Source organism: Cetorhinus maximus, chromosome 17 (assembly GCF_964194155.1).
Source record: "Cetorhinus maximus chromosome 17, sCetMax3.hap1.1, whole genome shotgun sequence".
Lineage (NCBI taxonomy): Eukaryota > Metazoa > Chordata > Chondrichthyes > Lamniformes > Cetorhinidae > Cetorhinus > Cetorhinus maximus.
In genome coordinates, this window is record NC_135895.1 from 103792739 (window position 1) to 103812019 (window position 19281).

Below are 19281 nucleotides of genomic sequence, written 5' to 3' on the forward strand. Positions count from 1 at the left end.
TGCTAGAAAAACTCAGGTCTAGCAGCATCTGTGGAGACAGAAACAGAGTTAACTTTTCGAGTCCAATATGACTCTTCTTCAGAACCAGTTCCAAAGAAGAGTCATATTGGACTCAAAACGTTAACTCTGTTTTTCTCTCTCCACAGATGTTGCCAAGCCTGCTAAGTTTTTCCAGCATTTTCTGTTTTTATCCCCAGAGTATTAGCCTACGCCTCTGGATTGCAACTGCAGCGACATTACCACCACAGCAACCTCTCCCCTTGTACTCATTCAATCCCCTTCATTATCTTAAAGCCCTCTGTCAGGTCTCCCCTCAGCCTTTTCTGAAAAACACTCCAGTCTGTTCATCCTTTCCTGTTAGACTGAACTTCTGAAGTCTAGTGTCATCCTTTTAGTTTGGTTTTTCATCCTCTCCAATGCCTCTATATACATTTTAAAAAATAATACGGCCATCAGAAGTTCATACTGTACTTCAACCATAGTTTGACCAAGGTTCAATACAAGTTTAACATAAAACTTTCCTGCTTTCAATTCTACTCCTCTAGAAACAAGGCCTTATTAACTACCATTGCTAATTTTAGGTTGCACCTGGAATGTTCACTCATCTTTTCTCTTTTTAGTTGCTGAAGCCTTGCTGTGCATCTGTTTTGATTTTAGATTTCCAGCATTTGCAATTTGTTTGCTTTCCAGCTACATTTTACTCAGCTGCAGTAGGTCAGAGAAAGTCAGCTTTGAGGAAAAATGTTTCATGATAATGAACAACTTCCTGAATCCAACTTGATGTTGCCAATTCTCTGGCATTTCCAAATGCTGATGTTCCCAAAGCCACCGGGGTCCGTCCCTACACACAGACAGACGTTACATTTCCCACCGCAGTGCTGCCAAAGCCTAGGACCACTATCCCAATTCTGTCAAAACCCAAATTCACCTCTCTGCTGTACTTCTGAAACCCAAGACTCTCACAATGCTACCAAACTCCAGGGCTTTCCTCCCGTGCTGCTGAAAACTCCCAATGCCCACCTCACAGCTACCAGATAGTCATCCTAATTGCTGCTAAGCCAAAAGGTAGGTCCCGCTCAATTTAGCCAATATAAAATCCCAAGTTAGCCAATATAAAATCAGTAACCAACATTGTGATATATGGTGTAATATTTATTCTTATAAACAAATCCTCTAACCTGCTAAAATATAAACGTTTTGTATTCAGCATTTGCTTCTGTAAGCAAGAAACTATATATCTCTCACACACACACACATATAAAATTTACATTACAGCTTTCAGCTTCAAAACCATGGAACTGTGATGACAATTAAAGTGAGATGACTTTTTGCTGGTATTAGACTATTATATTAAAAAAAGTCAACCAAACTGGAGAACCATCACACCAAGTAGAAACCTCAGATATAAGCCTAAAATGGTCCCATCAGGGACTTCGAGTAGCCAGGCAGGGCAAATGCAAAAAAACCCACAAGTATATATATGAACGGATTTCACAATAGGAGGCTTGATACTGTGGGTTAGACAGAGAGAAATAACATGTGAGGGATATTAATGTGCCATGTTAAAATATCCAATCACCCACAAAAATACTCTAAAGAAATGTTTACTTCAGTTATACTGAAGTATACTTCAACAAAAACAACTTAAGTATCATTTTCCTAATCTGAGATTTTGAGCCTATTGCTTTTTGTTCCACAACAGCATTAACTTTCCATCTGAACCCCAACAGGGAAGTTGTTATTTTGCAGTAGCATTTTGATCTTGAGAAAGGAGAGAGAGCCACTGCAATAAATCTCTATTAAAACAAATTATGTAGTAGTACCCAGTTTCAGTCACAGGGTGGTGCTATGCAACATCAAAGGGCACTTCAAACCCAAACTTGCTTGGCATCTGCCTGAAGATACCAAAGAGTAGGCTACTCGCCAACTAGCTCCACCAAAATGCACTCAATTGGGGAAGTAAAAAATCTTCCTCCCTTTCAACAGATCTCCCATGGTCGATGAAGAGAAGATCTGTACAATATTGAAATATCTTAATATACCACAACAACCCTCCTTAAATCAGTGGATAACAAAAATGCCAGTAAAGCTCCCAACATCACACTTAAGGATGGATGCCAAGGCTTGCAGGTTTACTAGAATGGAACCAGGGAGGAAAAACCTCAGTTACATGGAGAGATAGAGAAACTAGAGTTGTTCACCTTGGAGCGGAGAAGGTTAAGGAGAGGTCTGATAGAAGTTTTAAATTATTTAACAGTTTCTCTTTATTTATCCTGTCTAAACTAGTTCCAGTAATCAGAGGGCTTAGATTTAAGTTAATTGGCAAAAGAACCAGGAGCAACAAGAAAAGAATTATGCAAAATTATGCAATTAAACCAACTTACAATGTTTTGGAATGCATTGTCTGAAAGGGTAGTGAAAGCACATTCAACAGCAAGCTTCAAAAGAAAATTGGATAAATACTTGAAAAGAAATTAATTTAGAAGGTTATGGAGAAAGTGCAGAGGAGTGGGACTAATTGGATAGCTCTAAGAACCAGCACAGCACAGGCTGAATAGGCTCTTTCTGTGCTCTATGATTCTATGAAAAAGGAGTTATCATGAAAACCAAATTGCATGAACAAGGGAACTTGAATAATAATGAGATGTGAAAATTTATTATGTTTGTTGCTGGAAAAGATTAGCAGGAAAACCTAACCCAGGCAAAGTAATGTACTAAATCCCCACCATCATCTCACAGGAAGCAATGACAAGGATATTACACTATCTGCAAACTCGACACCACTAGCAAGCAATCAGCTATGCTCATTTCAAGCTTACCACAGAAGTGCACTACAGAGATATTTCCAGGTTTTTTGATTATGATGTGAAACAGATAGTTCATTTTCAATGCACTGAGATGACAACAGCGATGACAACAGCATGCTATTTATTCTCTTCTTCCTTGCCCTGAATTCCACCTCCCAAAAAATCATAGTGAGCAAGAAAGTTTTGGAAAAATAGTTGGAACAAAAATGGGAAAGCATTTACCCCCATTTTTTAATTTATTTTTAATTATGGACTGAGCAGCCCAAATTCAAGTGGTGGTGTACTGTTTAATTACTCAGTGAGGCTAGCAGTAACATCTGGAAAATATCAGGAAAGCAACAGGACAAAGAAAGTATAAATTCCCAACAGAATGAAGACAAGAATAAGCACTTGCAGTATCTTCTATGCTGCCTCTCCAAGTTCTTTAAACATTTGAGCAGCCAGCAGCCGCTATTTATATTTTCCAATGGTATCAACACAGGGACAGGAAAATTTGTTTTTCAACATTCTAAATCTATCAAATCATATATTATTTAGAGTACTTCCAAATTTGTTGAAGTGAGGAGAGGCTAGAGGCTTGAGGGAATGGAACCCAAGCAGCCCAATGCAGGAGAACTAAAACAAGTTAGTGCAGATATTACAGATGAGGTATCTATTATACAGTAAATTCAATACATGAAGCACACACTTCCAAAAATTCATTTAAAGTAATAACTACAATTCCTGTAGATGGCACTATAATAAGCCACACAATTGCTCCACTTTTATAATATGGGGATATAATCCTTTGATTGCACAAAATGGCTTGAGTTCCTTTTGAAATTAAGTCTGAGAAAGAGCAAGAGGAATCATTTTCCTCAAATTGCACAAACCTTTGTTTTGTAGTCTTGTGGTCAGAAACACGTTAGATTCTGAACCTCATGAATACTGCAAAAAAGTGGAAAGTTCCAGGTTTTTTTTAAATTGTATACTTGGTTCTCACTCCTTGGCTTTCTGAATCCCCATTCCTGCCTAACTTGATCATTCAGTCTTGCACTGATTAGCGTAATGTTTTATGAACTATTGTTCCACACACTTACTTTTCCATTCAACTCATTTTGCATTTCCCAAACTATCTTCTCAGACTCAACTGCTTCTCTGAGTCTGGTACTGTCAGCAAATGTGATCAAATTGTGAGGTCTCAAAAAGAATTTTTTTTTAAATCAAGAAAATCACTATCAAATTCCAAAAATGTCAGTTACTTCAATATTAGGTGTATGTGGGCACGACTGCACCTAACTCTCTAGATGTAGATCTAGCTTAGTGCATCATTCACATTGATCAAAGAAAATTTCATGGGCTGGAGTTATGTAAGTAAGTAGCAGAGGGTTTTGTGAACATATTTTCAGAGGCAGCATAAACAATCAAGGAAATGCAGGGATAATTGTGTTTCAGTGTAAAATTGTCTTATTATACAAAGCTTTCCAAGAAATTTAGGGCTGGTGCATTAGCTTTTGCATTCAAAATATATAACAGAATGCTTTAGAATAGACCAACAACTGGACAAAAATGTCATCACTTATCACTAAATTAACTAATTGCCTTTACCGAATTCTAACAGTCTTGATCTAAGTACAATCACATAGGAAAAAAATTTAATTTAGTAAAGACTGCACCTTTTGTCTCCATTTCTTTCTTAGCAGTACTCTCAACTGCCAACTTGTTTTTCTACCGATCAGCAACAAATAAAGCCTTGAGTAAGATGAGAAAATCAATACCTTCAGACTAAAATGTGCAAACAGCTGTCACCCTACCTACTTTTCCAATTCATTTCCATAACAATCAATGAAGTTCCATTACTCTTTGTAAATAGATTTGATAAAATCAGTGGGAAGTAGTTGCAAAGGGGCACTTCTCTAGGATACTTCCAGCTCATACAAGAATGCCTCTGTTGAGATTTCACGACCAATAATAAAGAAACCAAAACAATTAAGAATTTTTTGAAAGCTGTACGAACCATTCACATTATACAAAATTATTGTGCATATTACTATACTGAGAATGTAATTGATGCATCTAAAGTCAAAAGCTCAATTAGTCAAGACACTCCTCTAAACTAAACAGAAGAACACAAGAGTTAGGAGCAGGACGGATCTTCGACTCCTCGAGACTGCACCACCATTCAATAAGGTCTGATTGTGGCCTTAACTCTACCTGACTGCCCACCATAACCCTTGACTCCCTTATCGATCAAAAACCTAACTCAGCCTTGAATATATTCAATGACCCAGCCTCCACTGTTCTCTGGGGAAGAGAATGTCAGGCTAATGACCCTCTTGAGAAAAATATTCTCTTCATCTCAGTCTTTTATGGGAGACCCTTACTTTTTAAATTGTGTCCCCTAGTTCTAGACAGCCCCACAAGGGGAAACATCCTCTCAGCATCCACCCTGTCAAGTCCCCTCAGGATCTTATATACTTCAATAAGATCATCTCTCATTCTTCTAAACTCCAATGGGTCTAGGCGCAGCTTGCTCAACTTTTCCCTCAAACTTTTGCCACCTGTTGCCATATCTGCTCTCAATTCAGTTGCCTGGAGTAATTAATGTTATTTTCAATTACATGATAATTTTATTTGCAAATTTCAAAATGAATGCTTAGCAAACGCCTCTGAAAACTCAAATTACATCAACAGGAAAAGCCATCACTCAATAAGTAGTTACTGCCTCAAAACATTCTTATAGTTGACCTGCTGCTTCTTAAATTATGGCAAATCCTCTTTATAGTCTCTAAGAACATTGAACACCATCCTGTAAAATTCTTAAGCATTTTCACCATTGCAGAGGGTTGAGATCTATAATTCTGGATTCACATTTCTTTTTTATAAACCAGATAGCATTTATTACCTCTCAGGCCTCACGTACAACCAGTGTTTACCTTCTTAAAAATATTAAACTATCTTTCATAGACTTCCTGTGATTTCCTTGCCCATTCTGGGTGTATACCACATTGGCCAAGTGTCATGACGATTTAATTTTTGACTTCGAGCCATATAATCAAGGTCTGTGCTATGAATTCCTACCTGTGATGTAGCAAAATCAATTTTCCACATCAGTCATCTCGTAATTCTCTACAATATTTATAATAAATAACATTTTAAAATTTCAAGACAGCAGCTCACCACCACCTTCCCAAGGGCAATTAAGGGTGGGCAACAAATGCTGGCCTAGCCAGCGATGCCCACGTTCTGTGAAAGAATACATTTTAAAATGAATAAATTGTCTTTAAATATTCCTACTTAAGTAATTGTCAAACATAGTTTAGTCACTATCATTCGCATCTGAGTCAGCATATTACGGGTTCAAGTCCGCCTCCAGATACTTGAGCACAAAAACCTAGATTGACACTCTGGCACTGTAGGGAGGAAGCTCTACACCATCGCAAATGCCATCCTATGGATGAGACATTAAACCAAGACCTCATCTACCTTCAGGCCCGGACGCTAAAGATCCCATGGTACTATTTTGAAATGGACCAGAGGAGTTACCCCAGTGTCCTGGCCAATATTTCAATAGTTATTCCTCAATAAAATCAAAAAAAAGATTTATCTGGTCATTATAACATTGGTGCTATGGGAGCTTGCTATGCACAAATTGGATAATAGACGAGTTCTGGAGCACAAGTCTTCAGTGCTACTGCCAGAATGTTATCAGGCCTTTGTGGTGTCCAGTGCCTTCAGCCACTTCTTGATATCATGTGGAGCGAATCGAATTGGCTGGAGGCTGGCATCTGTGATGCTCAGGGCCTCAGGAGGAGGCCGAGATGGATCATCCACTTAGTACTTCAGCCAAGTGCTTCAAGCATTGTTTTTTGCACTGATGTGCTGGACTCCCCCATCATCGAAGGATGGGATATTTGTGGAGCCATCTCCTACAGTTAGTTGTTTAATTGCCCACCACCATTCACGACTGGATGTGGTAGGACTACAGTGGTTGTGGGGTCACTTAGTTCTATCACATTCGGCTTCGCTGTTTCACATTCACAGTGCTGTGTTGTAGCTTCACCAGGTTGACATCACATTTTTAGGTATGCCTGGTGCCGTTCCAGGCATGCCCTCCTGCATTCTTCATTAAACCAGGGTTGATCCCTCGTCTTGATGGTAATGGTAGAGTGGGGGGATATGCCAAGTCATGAGGATACAGGTTGTGATTGAATACAATACTGATGCTGCTGATGGCCAACAGCACCTCATGAATGCACAATGTCGAGTTGTTGGATCCATTCAAAATCTAACCCATATGGCAAGGTGGTATTGCCACACAACATGATAGAGGGTATCCTTAAAGTGGAGACAAGGACTCTACAATGACTGTGCGGTGGTCACTCCTGCCTGTCACGTACAGATGCATCTGCGATAGGTAGATTGATGAGGATGAAGTCAAGTAGGTTCTCTCACTACCTGCCGCAGACCCCATCTAGCAGCCACGTCCTTTAGGACTTGGCCAGCTCAATCAGTCGCAGTGCTAGCAAGCCACTCTGTAATGGACATTGAAGTCCCTCACACCCAGAGTGCATTTAGTGCCCTTGACACCCTCAGTGCTTCTTCCAATTGATGTTCAACATGGAGTACGGATTCATTATCTGAAGGGGTTAGTGGGGAAATAGGTGGTAATCAGCAGGATTTACTTGCCATGAGACTTCACAGGGTTCAGAGTCAACATAGAGGACTCCCAAGGCAACTCTCTCCGGACTGTATACCACTGTGCCACCACCTCTGGTGGATCTGTCCTGTCGGTGGTACGGAGCATACCCAAGAATGGTGGTGTCTGGGACATTGTAAGGTATGATTCCATGAGTATGACTATTTCAGGCTGTTGCTTGTCTAGTCTGTGGGACAGCCCTCCCAGTTTTGGCACAACCCCCAGATTTTAGTAAGGTGGACTTTGCAGGGTCAACAGGGCTGGGTCTGCCATTGTTGTTTCCAGTTCCTTGATCAATGCCAGGTGATCCATTTGGTTTTGTTCCTTTTTGACTTTTTAGCAGTTTAATATAACTGAGTGCTTGCTAGGCCATTTCAGAGGGAATTTAAGAGTCAACCACATTGCTGTGGTCACATGTAGGCCAGACCAGGTAAGGACAGCAGATCTCCTTCCCTAAAGAACATTTGTGAACTAGATGGGTTTTTACGACAATTGACAATGGTTTGATGGTCACCACTACATAGACTAGCTTTTAATTCCAATGTATTACTCGAGTTTAACTTCCACCAGCTTTAACCCAGTGACACTATGCCACCGACTCTCCCACACCACCACCCCCACCCCCTTGATGTCATAATAATGTCATAATTGTTGTTTTACTTCTCACGACTAAAAGTGCCTACAATCAATATCGTGGAACAGGAAAACCTATGCCTAATGACAGTTAACAGTGCACCTACACACCACAAACTGGGCATCACTTTAAATCCAAAATGAGAGTAAATCAAACTTAACTGAATTTTCATCTTAAATTAACCACGTAAGACAGTATTAATCCTGGAGATACTTGTACCTTCCATGCATTTTGAATTGCTTTATGTTCACGTTCATCCCAACCAAGTCTAAAAGCACCAACTCTGTCTGGGCTACAGTTTCAAATATATCTTCACTAGCATTTTTCATATACGAGTCTGAATGATGAAGTCAATTGTAGCATTGCAATTGCTAAAATCAGCTAACTCAGCAAAGACTGGCAATCAAACATTGGTGTTGATCTTTGGAACCTCGTAAAACAGCAACAACCTACATTCATTTAGTGCCTTTAAAGTAATGAACATCCCAAGATGTTTTGCAGGAGCATTATAAAACAAAGTATGACACCAAGTCACATAAGGAGATATTAGGTCAGATAAACAGAAGTTTGGTCAAACAGGTAGATTTTAAGGAGTGTCTTAGAGGAGGAAATGGTGGTACAGGGGCACAGTGGTTTAGGGAGAGTATTCCAGAGCATGGGCCTAGGGCAACTGAATGCACGGCCACCAATGATGCAGCGATTAAAACTGGAGATCTACTAGAGGCCAGAATTGGCAGTTATCTCAGAGGACTGTGCAGCTGTAGGAGTTTACAGAGATAGGGAGGGGCAAGACCAAGGAGGGATTTGAAAACAAGGATGAGAATTTTAAAATCATGTTGCTTAACAGGGAGCCAATGTAGGTCAGCGACCACAGGGGCGATAGGCGATTGGGATGTGCTACAAGTTAGGCAACAGAGTTTGGATGATCTCAAGGAGGGTAGAATATGAGAGACCAGCCAAGAATGTATTAGAATAGTCAAGTGTTGAGGTAACAGCAACAACATACAAGTTGAGACAGGAGTGAAGTCATGGAGTTGGAAATAGGCGTCTTTTTTAAAAATGTATTCTTTAATGGGATGGCATTTGTTGCCCATCGTTAATTGCCCTTAACTGAGTGGCTTGCTAGGCCATTTCAGAGTGCAGTTAAGAGCCAACCACATTGCTGTGGATCTGGAGTCACAAAAATCCCAGGTTTTCTTCCCTAAAGGGCATGGGTTTTTACAACAAGTGAGACTAATTTATGAGACTAGTTTTCAATTTCAGATTTTTATTAATTGAATTTAAATTCCACCAGCTACCATGGTGGGGTTTGAACCCATGTCCCCAGCACATTAGCCTGGGTCTTTGGATTACTGGTCCAGTGACATTATACTAAGCCACCATCTCACCTTAGGAATGCCATGAATTTGAGGTAGGAAGCTCAGCTCAGGGAAAATGTGACACTAAGGTAAGAAGCAGATTGGTAACAGTCTGAGGTTAAGCCAGATAGCAGGACAAACTCAGTAGCCAGGGAACAGAGTTTAGAGTGGGGACCCAAAACAACACTTTGTCTTCCCAACATTTATTTGTGGGAAATGTCTGCTCATCCAGCAGAGGATGCCAGGTAGGCAGTCTAATAATTTAGCAACAGTGGAGAGGAGGTGATGAGGTAGAGCTGGGTGTCATCAGTGTACATGTGAAAACTAAAGCCTTGCGTTCGAATGATGTCGCCGAGGGGCAGCACATAGCTGAAAAATAGAAGTGGGCCAAGGATAGATCCTTGGACACACCAGAGATAATGTTACAGGAAGAGAAACCGTTGCAAGTAATTATCTGGCTACAATTAGATAGATAAGAACGGAACAGGGTGAGAGCTGATTCACACAGCTGGACAATAGTGGAGAGGAATTGGAAGAGAACATACTAAGCAATCAGGGAGCTCCATTCAGCTGAACTCACTTTGCCAGTACTTTGGAGAATGGTAGTTCTCGTTCGCCATACTCTCTCCCTGCTGACAATATCTCTGGTTACATCTACTTCAGAGTCTACAAAACTTCTTTGCTTCAAAGCTGCAATGTCATCATCCAGGTCTGTCTTGATAGTGGATCGTTTTTTTGCCATAATCTTAGCTTTAATAGCAGCAATCTTTTCCACAGACATCGCCTCCGACAATGACCTGCAATCCCAAAAAATTAAAGCTAAAAAATAATTTTTTTGCACGCAAAACATTTTTTCTTACAAATCAATAATCCAGACTATTTCAGAGTTGTGTTGTTACATTGCATTAGAGGATATGAAACTTTTACTTCCGGAATCACTTTAATATAATAAACAACTTGAAAACACATCTATATGACAGATGCAATAAATAATTTTTGGAATGAGCACATATGACCTCAATCTTTGGGGATTTTTAGGTTAAACCTAAAACATTTAACTCAAAGGCAAATGTGACACCAGTAATCCAAACTCACATTTTAAGGACATACCATGTGTCCAATTCTACAGTTTGAACTGGTCCTATACATTAAAAAAAAACTGAGGATGATATTCAGGACACATCAAAGTTCTCTCAATTAGAAATGATAGTAAGGAAACCTTTTACTTTGTCCTGATCTAATAGGCCTCCCTTTTCATCCTGCAGCGAAGTGAAATTACTCAATTTTAAAAGAGGAGCATTTAGCTAACAGAATCTAATCACAATTCCTCTGAACCATGCTACACGGCCTGTAACTTTAAGAATGTGACATTCTGAACTTTGACAGGTATCAGAATTTCACTTATGCTAGTGCTCAAATCAAAAACAGGTCAGTGGCCAGTAATGGCCTATGCCACAGATGGGGTGAGAAAGTAAGTTCAGGAGGTAGGTTACCCTAGGTCCAGGAATGGACACTCATCTAAAATATCATGGAAATAAAGGGTTCCCATACATTTAGGAAATAGCCCTTGGACTACCAGTCGATAGAGAAGAATGGCCATATGCAGTACTGGCTTGTTAAAATTTTAATCTCTCACACTTCTGCTGAAATAAAGCGCTACTGTATTAACAAAGCTATTTAATTTTGATGCAACTATGGTATTAACAGGAAAAAATACACTAAAACGTGCTAGTCCTGTCCAACCATCTACCCCATCAAATCTTTAACAATTCTCTGTCCTTCAACTTTATTTTCTTCCACCTAGTCCAACAATCAAACTCCTATTAATATTTTTACTTCTCCAAAGCTTCTACTATCCATTCTATCATTGTATCTAGTGCAATCTGACAAAAATCTCCATTAGTTATCAAGGAGCAAAATCCAGCAAATCCCCACCCTCATTTTCCATGTTTCTACAAATCCAAAGACCTCATAAGTTGTGAACCAACAAGGTCCTGAAAATCAGTCAAAATAGAATAAGCTGGAAGGTTGCAAAGGTGCGTGGATTGATAACTTTTTTGAAATAATAGAGGTTAAGTAGGAATGGGAGAAAAATCTAAAAACAAATGTACACATATGCAGGTCCAGTACAGAAGAAAATGACAGGAGAATGCTATGGTGAAGAAAGCAAAAGATAAAAAGGCAAAGCTGAAAATAGCATAACACTGAAGAATCGGGGTCTGTGCAGCATTAAGACAAAACTGCCACAAGGTGGCACAGAAAGCACACTATTAATGATCCTAGATAGTAAATTAATATTGATGTTATTCGAGAATCTCAATGGTTTTGGTTAAATTCAACACAAATCTGAAACCTAAACTGAACGGAACTAAACTTTGTACAGGTTGCAAGTTGAAACTGAACATTTTTATTTCTTTGCCCCTCGGTACTTGGGGGCTCTCTAGTAAGGTCATGCATATTGCAATTTTTAGTTGCTAAGAGAAGGTAATATTTGTACTGACTTTCTGTGCAATGGAGTGGTTTGCTGGATGCTTTATAGGACATTAAAAGTCAATCGCATGGTGTGGTACTGGAGTCATGTGTAGGTTAGCTTGAATAATTTGGTGGCATGTTCTCTTCCTTGAAGTTTATTAGTGAAGCAGTTACAATAACCCCTTCAAGGAGGGAACGGAATCTAAATATTTTCTCCTATCTGGATGGGATTATGGAAAAGCAGAAAGGCTAAATTTTCAAAATCAAGACGAAAATTTTCAAAATTAAGACAGAAGTTTTCTTCAATCTGAAAACTACCTTAATCAACTGGGCATAATTTAGTGTGCATTCACAGTTTTGTTACAGAATCTTAATTGTACAGAAATGCTTGCAAGATTCATACTTTACCTAATCTGCTCTGTCTGTACAATGCCCTCTTTATGGCCTTCCAATCGAGCTGCCAAACGCTCTTTGTCAAGTCGCACACGTTCTTCATCCTAATTTCAATAAGCCACCTTGTTAATTTTTTCCATATCAGCATTGTCAATTAATTATGAAATTCATAAAACAAAATACCAGTTTGTAACAAAATATAAATTGCTAAATTACCAAAAGAAGCATTTCAGATCATTTCAAATTATTTATAAGAACACAAAAATGTACTCAACATAACCTTTTTCTACATTTGTTGCGCAATAGTAAATTTAGCTCAAATGGATTTGTACATTTCAACCTTTCCAATCTTAACATCATTGTAACCTTCATATGTTTGTGTAAATAGCTGCATCATATTGTATTGCAACCATGGGCTCAGGTAAGACTCATCGCTTTTGTCTCCTTTAAACTTGATTTCTATGTCTGCTTTAACAGCCTTCCATCCTCCACATTCCATAAATTTCAATTTGTCCAGAACTAAGTTGATCATATCCTGCCTCAAGCTAAGTCCTGCTTACCCATCAATCTAAATCATGGCTCCCTCTACATAAAGCGTTGAGTTTTACAATCATGGTCTTCAAATCCCTCTATAGCTTCACTCCATCCACTGGTCCTCTGACTCTAGACTATTATTCATTATTTTTCACTCCGCCCCATCACAACACATCAGCAAATCCTTCAGCTACCTCAGCCATACTCTGCAACCCACTACATCTGTCCACTTCTCTCTTTATCACAAAAAGACTTTCTGGCGATTTAATTCCAGATAATTTTTGGTCATCGTTCCTATTTATCACACCACAATTCAATGTGTGCTCATTTATTCCTTTTTTTTCAGTTCTATAAATGTGTGATGAGACAGTATTAATTAATGATCCCATAGTAAAGGATCCTCTAGGGAGGAGTGATGATATGATGATTATCACATTCAATTTGAGGGCGAGAAACTTGGGTCTGACACCAGTGTTTCAAAGGCAATTATAAGCGGAAGATGACAGAGTTGGCTAAAGCGGGCTGGGAAAACAAATTAGAAGCAAAGACTTTGGAGAAGCAGGGGCAGATATTTAGGTTGATCTTTAATAATTCTCAGCAAAGATATATTCCACTAAGAAAGGCAGGCTCTATGAAAAGGATGAACCATTCATAACCAATGAAGTTAAAGATGGTATCAAATCAAAAGAAGCAGCATACAATGTTGTGAAGATTAGTGGTAGGCCAGAAGATTGGGAACATTTTAGAAACCAGCAAAGGGTGACTAAAAAACAACAAAGAGGGAGAAAATAGATTGAGAATAAATAGGAAAAATATAAAGCTTCAAAGAAAGTTTCTATAAGCATACAAAAAGGAAGAGAGTAGCTGAAGTAAAACCTGATCCGTTAGGGGATGAGACTAGGGAATTAATAATGGGAACAAATAGAAATGGCAGAGTCTAAGAAGAAATATTTGCCACCTGTCTTCATGGTAGAAGACGCTAAAAGCATCCCAATTGTAATAGAAAATAGGGGCAAAATGGAGGAGCTTAAAACAATCACTAGAGAGAAAAAAAATACAAGACAAACTTATGGGACTAAAGGCTGAAAGTCCTCTGGGCCTTTGGCCTGCATCCTGGGATCTTAAACAAAGTGGCTGCAGAGATGATGGATGCATTGGTTGTAATCTCCCAAATTTCCCTAGATGTTGGAAAGGTCTCAGAGGGTTAGAAAACTGTAAATGTAACACCTCTATTCAAGAAAAGGAGAGGGACAAAAAGCAAGAAATTATAGGCCAGTTAGCCTAACATTTGCCATTGGGAAATTCATTCTTAAGAATTCATTATTAAGGAAGCAGGAACAAGGCATTTAGAAAATCATGGTACACGCAAATAAAGTCAATATGATTTTATGAAAGGGAAATCATATTTGACAAATTTATTTGAGTTCTTTGAGGATATAACAAGCAGGGTGGAGAAAGGGAACAAGTTGGTGGAGCTCATTAAGGTGCCACTTAGAAGTGTACTATGCAAATTAAGAGCTCATGATGTTGGTTGAGGGGGGTGGGGTCGATATATCAGTGCAGACAGAGAAATGGCAAACAGAAAACAGAATTGTGATAATTGGGTCATTTTCGGGTTCAAACTGTAACTAGTGGGATGCCACAGGGATCAGTGCTGACACCTCAACTCTTTACAATCTATATTAGTGACTTGCATTGAGGGACAGAGTGTATTGTAGCAAAATTAGCTGATGATACAAAGATAGGTAGAAAGCAAGTTGAGAAGAGGACACAAAGGTCTGCAAAGAGATACAGCTAGGTTAAGTGAGCGGGCAGAAATCTGGCTGATGGAATTTGGGGGGAAAATGTGAGATTATCTACTGTGGTAAGAAGAATAGAAAAATAAAATATTATTTAAATGAAGCGAGAATCACAAAATCATTTAGATGTAGCAAGTAATTAGGAAGGCAAATGGAATGTTGGCCTTTACTGCAAGGGGAATTGAGTATAAAAGTAGGTAAGTCTTGCTACAACTGTACAGGATATTAGAGAGACCACATCTAGTGTACTGTGTACAGCTTTGGTCTCCTTATCTAAGGAGGGATATATTTGCAGTACAGAGCAAGTTCACTAAGTTAATTTCTAGGATGAAGGGGTTGTCATAGGAGGAAAGGTTGAGCAGCTGGGCCTAGAATTATTGGAGTTAAGAATGAGAGGTGATCATATTGAAACATAAGACTCTGAAGGGTTTTGACAGGGTAGATGCTGTTTCGCCACATGGAGGAATCTCGCACTAGGGGGTATAGTTTCAGAATTAGAAATCTCGCATTTCAGATGGAAATGATGAGGAATTCATCTCTCAGAGTTTCATGAATCATTGAATTCTCTACTTTAGAAAGCTGTGGAGGCTGCGTCATTGAACACATTCAAGGCTGAGATAGACAGGTTCTTGGCCATTAGGGAAGTCAAGGGTAATGGGCAACAGGCCAGAAAAGTGGAGTTGAGACCATGATCAGGTCACCATGATCTTACTAAATCATGGAGCAGACTCACAGGGCCGAGTGGCCTGCTTCTGCCCCTTTTTCTTACATTCTTCTTCACCATAATAACACCCAAGGATGTTTGTTATATTAGAAATCCTGAATAAATGAAAACAAATGAAGAAGAGTTGTATTAAATACCAAGTGTTTTAATAGAACAAAAGGCAGAACTGCAATTTTCAGTACGTGTTGCTGGTTTACCCATTTACTTGCCACATCATTTTCTCTTATTTCAATACTTCAAATGCTTACTAGCTTTGTAAATACAAATCTATCCAGTCCTAAAAAATATGTTGCCTTTGAAGAGGCAAGTGGTCACTCATCTGGTATTATGAATGAATCTCAATTTTTAAAGACAAAAAACCTAAGTGACCAACAGAACTCATTCTAAAGATCAGACTTGATGGATATAAATTTTTGCTATGCCACTGTGGCAGACCAGGCACTGGGACAGCCAACCTGAATGGAGTAGAATTTCGAGGGTAAGGGCATTGCTATTAGTCTCACCATTCAATAGATAAAGAGTTGAAAGAAGAGAAATAGCATTAACAAGATGGGCACATAGTTTATTTTAAGTTACTGTAACCCGCTAAGGGAATCAAGGGATATGAGAAGTGAGCAGGAAAGTAGAGTTGATGGAGAAGATCACCCATTATCTTATTAAATTGTGGAGCTGGCTTAAGGGGCCAAATGGTCTGCTCCTTCTCCTATTTCTTATGCCATGATCTTACTATCACGGATGTGCTATCCATCATTAATTTCTTAATCCATAGAGTTTACATTCCAAATTATACATTTAAATCAGTCTCAGATTGTCCAAACCAATTACCTCTATCCTGGGTTTCTTGAGTTCTGATGATATTTCTTCAGCTGCTCTTTTTACTGTTGGTTTACAACAAACACAAAAAAACATGCAAAATAATTAATTTTGTTTTGTGGCTTGTTATAATAACATTTTTCAAAAATTCAATAAAATAAACCATAGGTACCTTGCGTTGATCGTTGCAAACCAATTTCTAGAGGGGCACTTCTGTCTATACTTGCAGATGTTGCTGAGAAAATAAAATATTAGGCATCAAAAATATTCATCCAAAAAAGTTAGCAAATACTTTTCCCAGCAATACTCACAGCTATCCTGTAGAAACTAGGGGCCTAATTTAACATTTAGGTTGCATTAATGTAATCTGAAAGACTTACTTCATTAATGACTTGATTGCAACTAATCCCATTACAAACTGAGCAACATGAAATGGCAGATACAAAACTAGATCAACTCTCTATTTAGTATCAACTTGACTAGAGTACATATAGAACCAAGACTCTCATTTATCCTTCCTAGTGGCAAAACACTTTTAAAAATTCAGTAATACAAATAAAGCTGATTCAGTGTCTCTGAAATAATATGTTTTAGTTCTGTTCACTTTTCTCAAGATTTAGATTTTTATTGGAATAACTACTAATACAACGCAGTGAGTCTTGAATTCTACACTCAGGATCATAACTATTCTGATAATTTGAGTCTAACAGCACTGAATGGCAGTTATATCCAATTCTTTCCTTCATTATACCTTCATTAGCCTTCAAACAAGCACAAGCAAGGCACATTCAAAAAGTGATTTCACAAAAATAGTAAAAACAAGGAAATAATTCAACATATTTTCCACGTCACCATCATTGGATTTGAAGATCAGCAGCAGCAGTTTAGTACGCTAGTTTTAAGATCAAATGTCATACTGCCCGTTTGTTCACAGAACATTTAAGCATTCTGAACAATGCCATGTTTCCAGGTAATGCAGAAAGATATCAAAACCAACATTAAATTATTAGTTTAGCAGTTTGGAAGGAAATATAACATGACATTGTCATATCTTCAGGAAGAAAACAATAATTTTTTTTATTTCATAGGGGTGTATTCCTTCAAATCTGGGAACAAAGAGTAAAATGGGAGTTTATCTTGTGTCATTCCCATTCCTTTTAAACCAGGTTTCTTAAGGAACATGTCATTAACTGCAAGTATAAATCATGGGACCAAATCCAACCCCTCATTCTGAAAAGCTTAGGAGGTTTCAGCATCAGCTAGAACTCCAGCTAATGAGCCACACCTACAGTGCTTTTAGGGAGAAAGTTTCAGGATTTTGATCCAGCGGGAGTGAAGGAATGACAATACTTTTCCAAGTTAGGATGAGTGTGACTTGGAAAGAAACTTGCAGATGGTGGTGTTCCCATTAGCTTGCCGCCCTTGTTCTTCTAGTGGGTAAAAGGTCATGAGTTTGGCAAGTACGGTCAAAGGAGCCTCGGCAAGTTGCTGCGGTACACCGTATAGGCGGTATACACTACTGTCACTGTGCACCTGTGGTAAAGGCATTGAATGTTTAGGATGTTGGATAGATTGCCAGTCAAGCGGGTTACTTTGTCCTGGATGGAGTCGAGGTTCTTCAGTGTTGTTGGAACTGCATTCAAACAGACGAACAGTGAATATTCCATCGCACCTGTGCCTTGTAGATGGTGGACAGGTATTGGAGAGTCAGGTGAACTATGCCCCAGAATTCCCAGCCTCTGACATGCTCATGTAGCCATGACATTTATGCAGCTCATCCAGTTAAGTGCCTGGTCAATGGTAACCCCCAGGATGCGTGATGCAAACGTCACTTGCCACTTATCAGCCAAAGCCCAAAATGTTGTCATGCTGCATGCAGGCACGGACTGCTTCAGTATCAGTGGAGTTGTGAATGGAAGTGAACAATGTGCAATGATCAATCAACATATACACTTCTGACCTTATGATGGATGGAAAGTCAATGATGAAGTAGATGAAGATGGCTGGGCTTAGGACACTATCCTGATGAACTCCTGCAGCAATATCCTAGGGTTAGATGATTGGCCTTCAAAACCACAGCCATTTTCCTGTGTGTCAGGCATGACTCCAAACGTGGAGAGGTTTCCACCCCTACCTACCCTACCCCTCACCCCGCCACCAACTTCCATCAAATTTCCCACTGGCTTCAATTTTATTAGGGCTCCTTAATACCACACTTGGTCAAATGCTAGCTTGATGTGACAGGCAGCTGCAATCACCTCACCTGTGGAATTCAGCTCTTTTGTCCATGTTTGGACCATCAGACCAAGAAACATGAGCTGCTTTCTTCTGTCAGTTCGTGTTTGGACCAAAGCTGTAATGAGGTCTGGAACCCAAACTGAACATCATGTCCAAGGTTGATTGCTGCAAATCAGTCCCCAGTGACTTGTGGATAATCTCGGAACATCCTTATTTTGAATGTTGAGGATGAATACATTCAAGATTCCCAGGTTCACCAAGGGGTTACCATTGACCAGAAACTGAACTGGGCTAGCCATATAAATACTGTGGCTACAAGAGCAGGTCAGAGGCTAGGAATCCTGAGGCAAGTAACTCACCTCCTGGCTCCCCAAAGCCTGTCCACCATCTACAAGGCACAAGTCAGGAGTGTGATGGAATACTCTCCACTTCCTTGGATGAGTGCAGCTCCAACACCACAAGAAGCTTGACACTATCCAGGACAAAGCACCTCATCCACAAGCATTCATTCCCTGCACCACTGACGAACTGTGGCAGCAGTGTGTACCATTTACAAAGCGTACTGCAGGAACTCACCAAGGCTCCTTAGATAGTACCTTCCAAGCCCACGACCACTACCATCTAGAAGGTCAAGGGCAGCAGACACATGGGAACACCACCACCTGTAAGACCCCTCCAAGCCACTCACCATCTGAACTTGGAACCATATTGCCGTTCCTTCACTGTTCCTGGGACAAAATATTGGAACTCCCTCCCTGACAGCACAATGAGTGTACCTACACCAAACGGGCTGCAGCAGTTCAAAGCGGCAGCTCACCGTCACCTTCTCAA

At 39.5% G+C, this 19281-nt stretch overlaps 1 protein-coding gene across 1 annotated transcript in view; it reads right to left on the reverse strand.

Annotated features, from left to right (window-relative positions):
- cdc73 (cell division cycle 73, Paf1/RNA polymerase II complex component, homolog (S. cerevisiae)) overlaps positions 1 to 19281 on the reverse strand; it is a 357191-nt gene that overhangs the window by 304227 nt on the left and 33683 nt on the right. The window contains exons 4-7 of the mRNA XM_078561735.1: positions 16385 to 16447; positions 16225 to 16277; positions 12358 to 12446; positions 10058 to 10274 (exon numbers count right to left, since the gene is read on the reverse strand). Coding sequence (XP_078417861.1) covers positions 10058 to 10274; positions 12358 to 12446; positions 16225 to 16277; positions 16385 to 16447 — 422 coding nt within the window. The remainder of the gene's footprint in view (positions 1 to 10057; positions 10275 to 12357; positions 12447 to 16224; positions 16278 to 16384; positions 16448 to 19281) is intronic.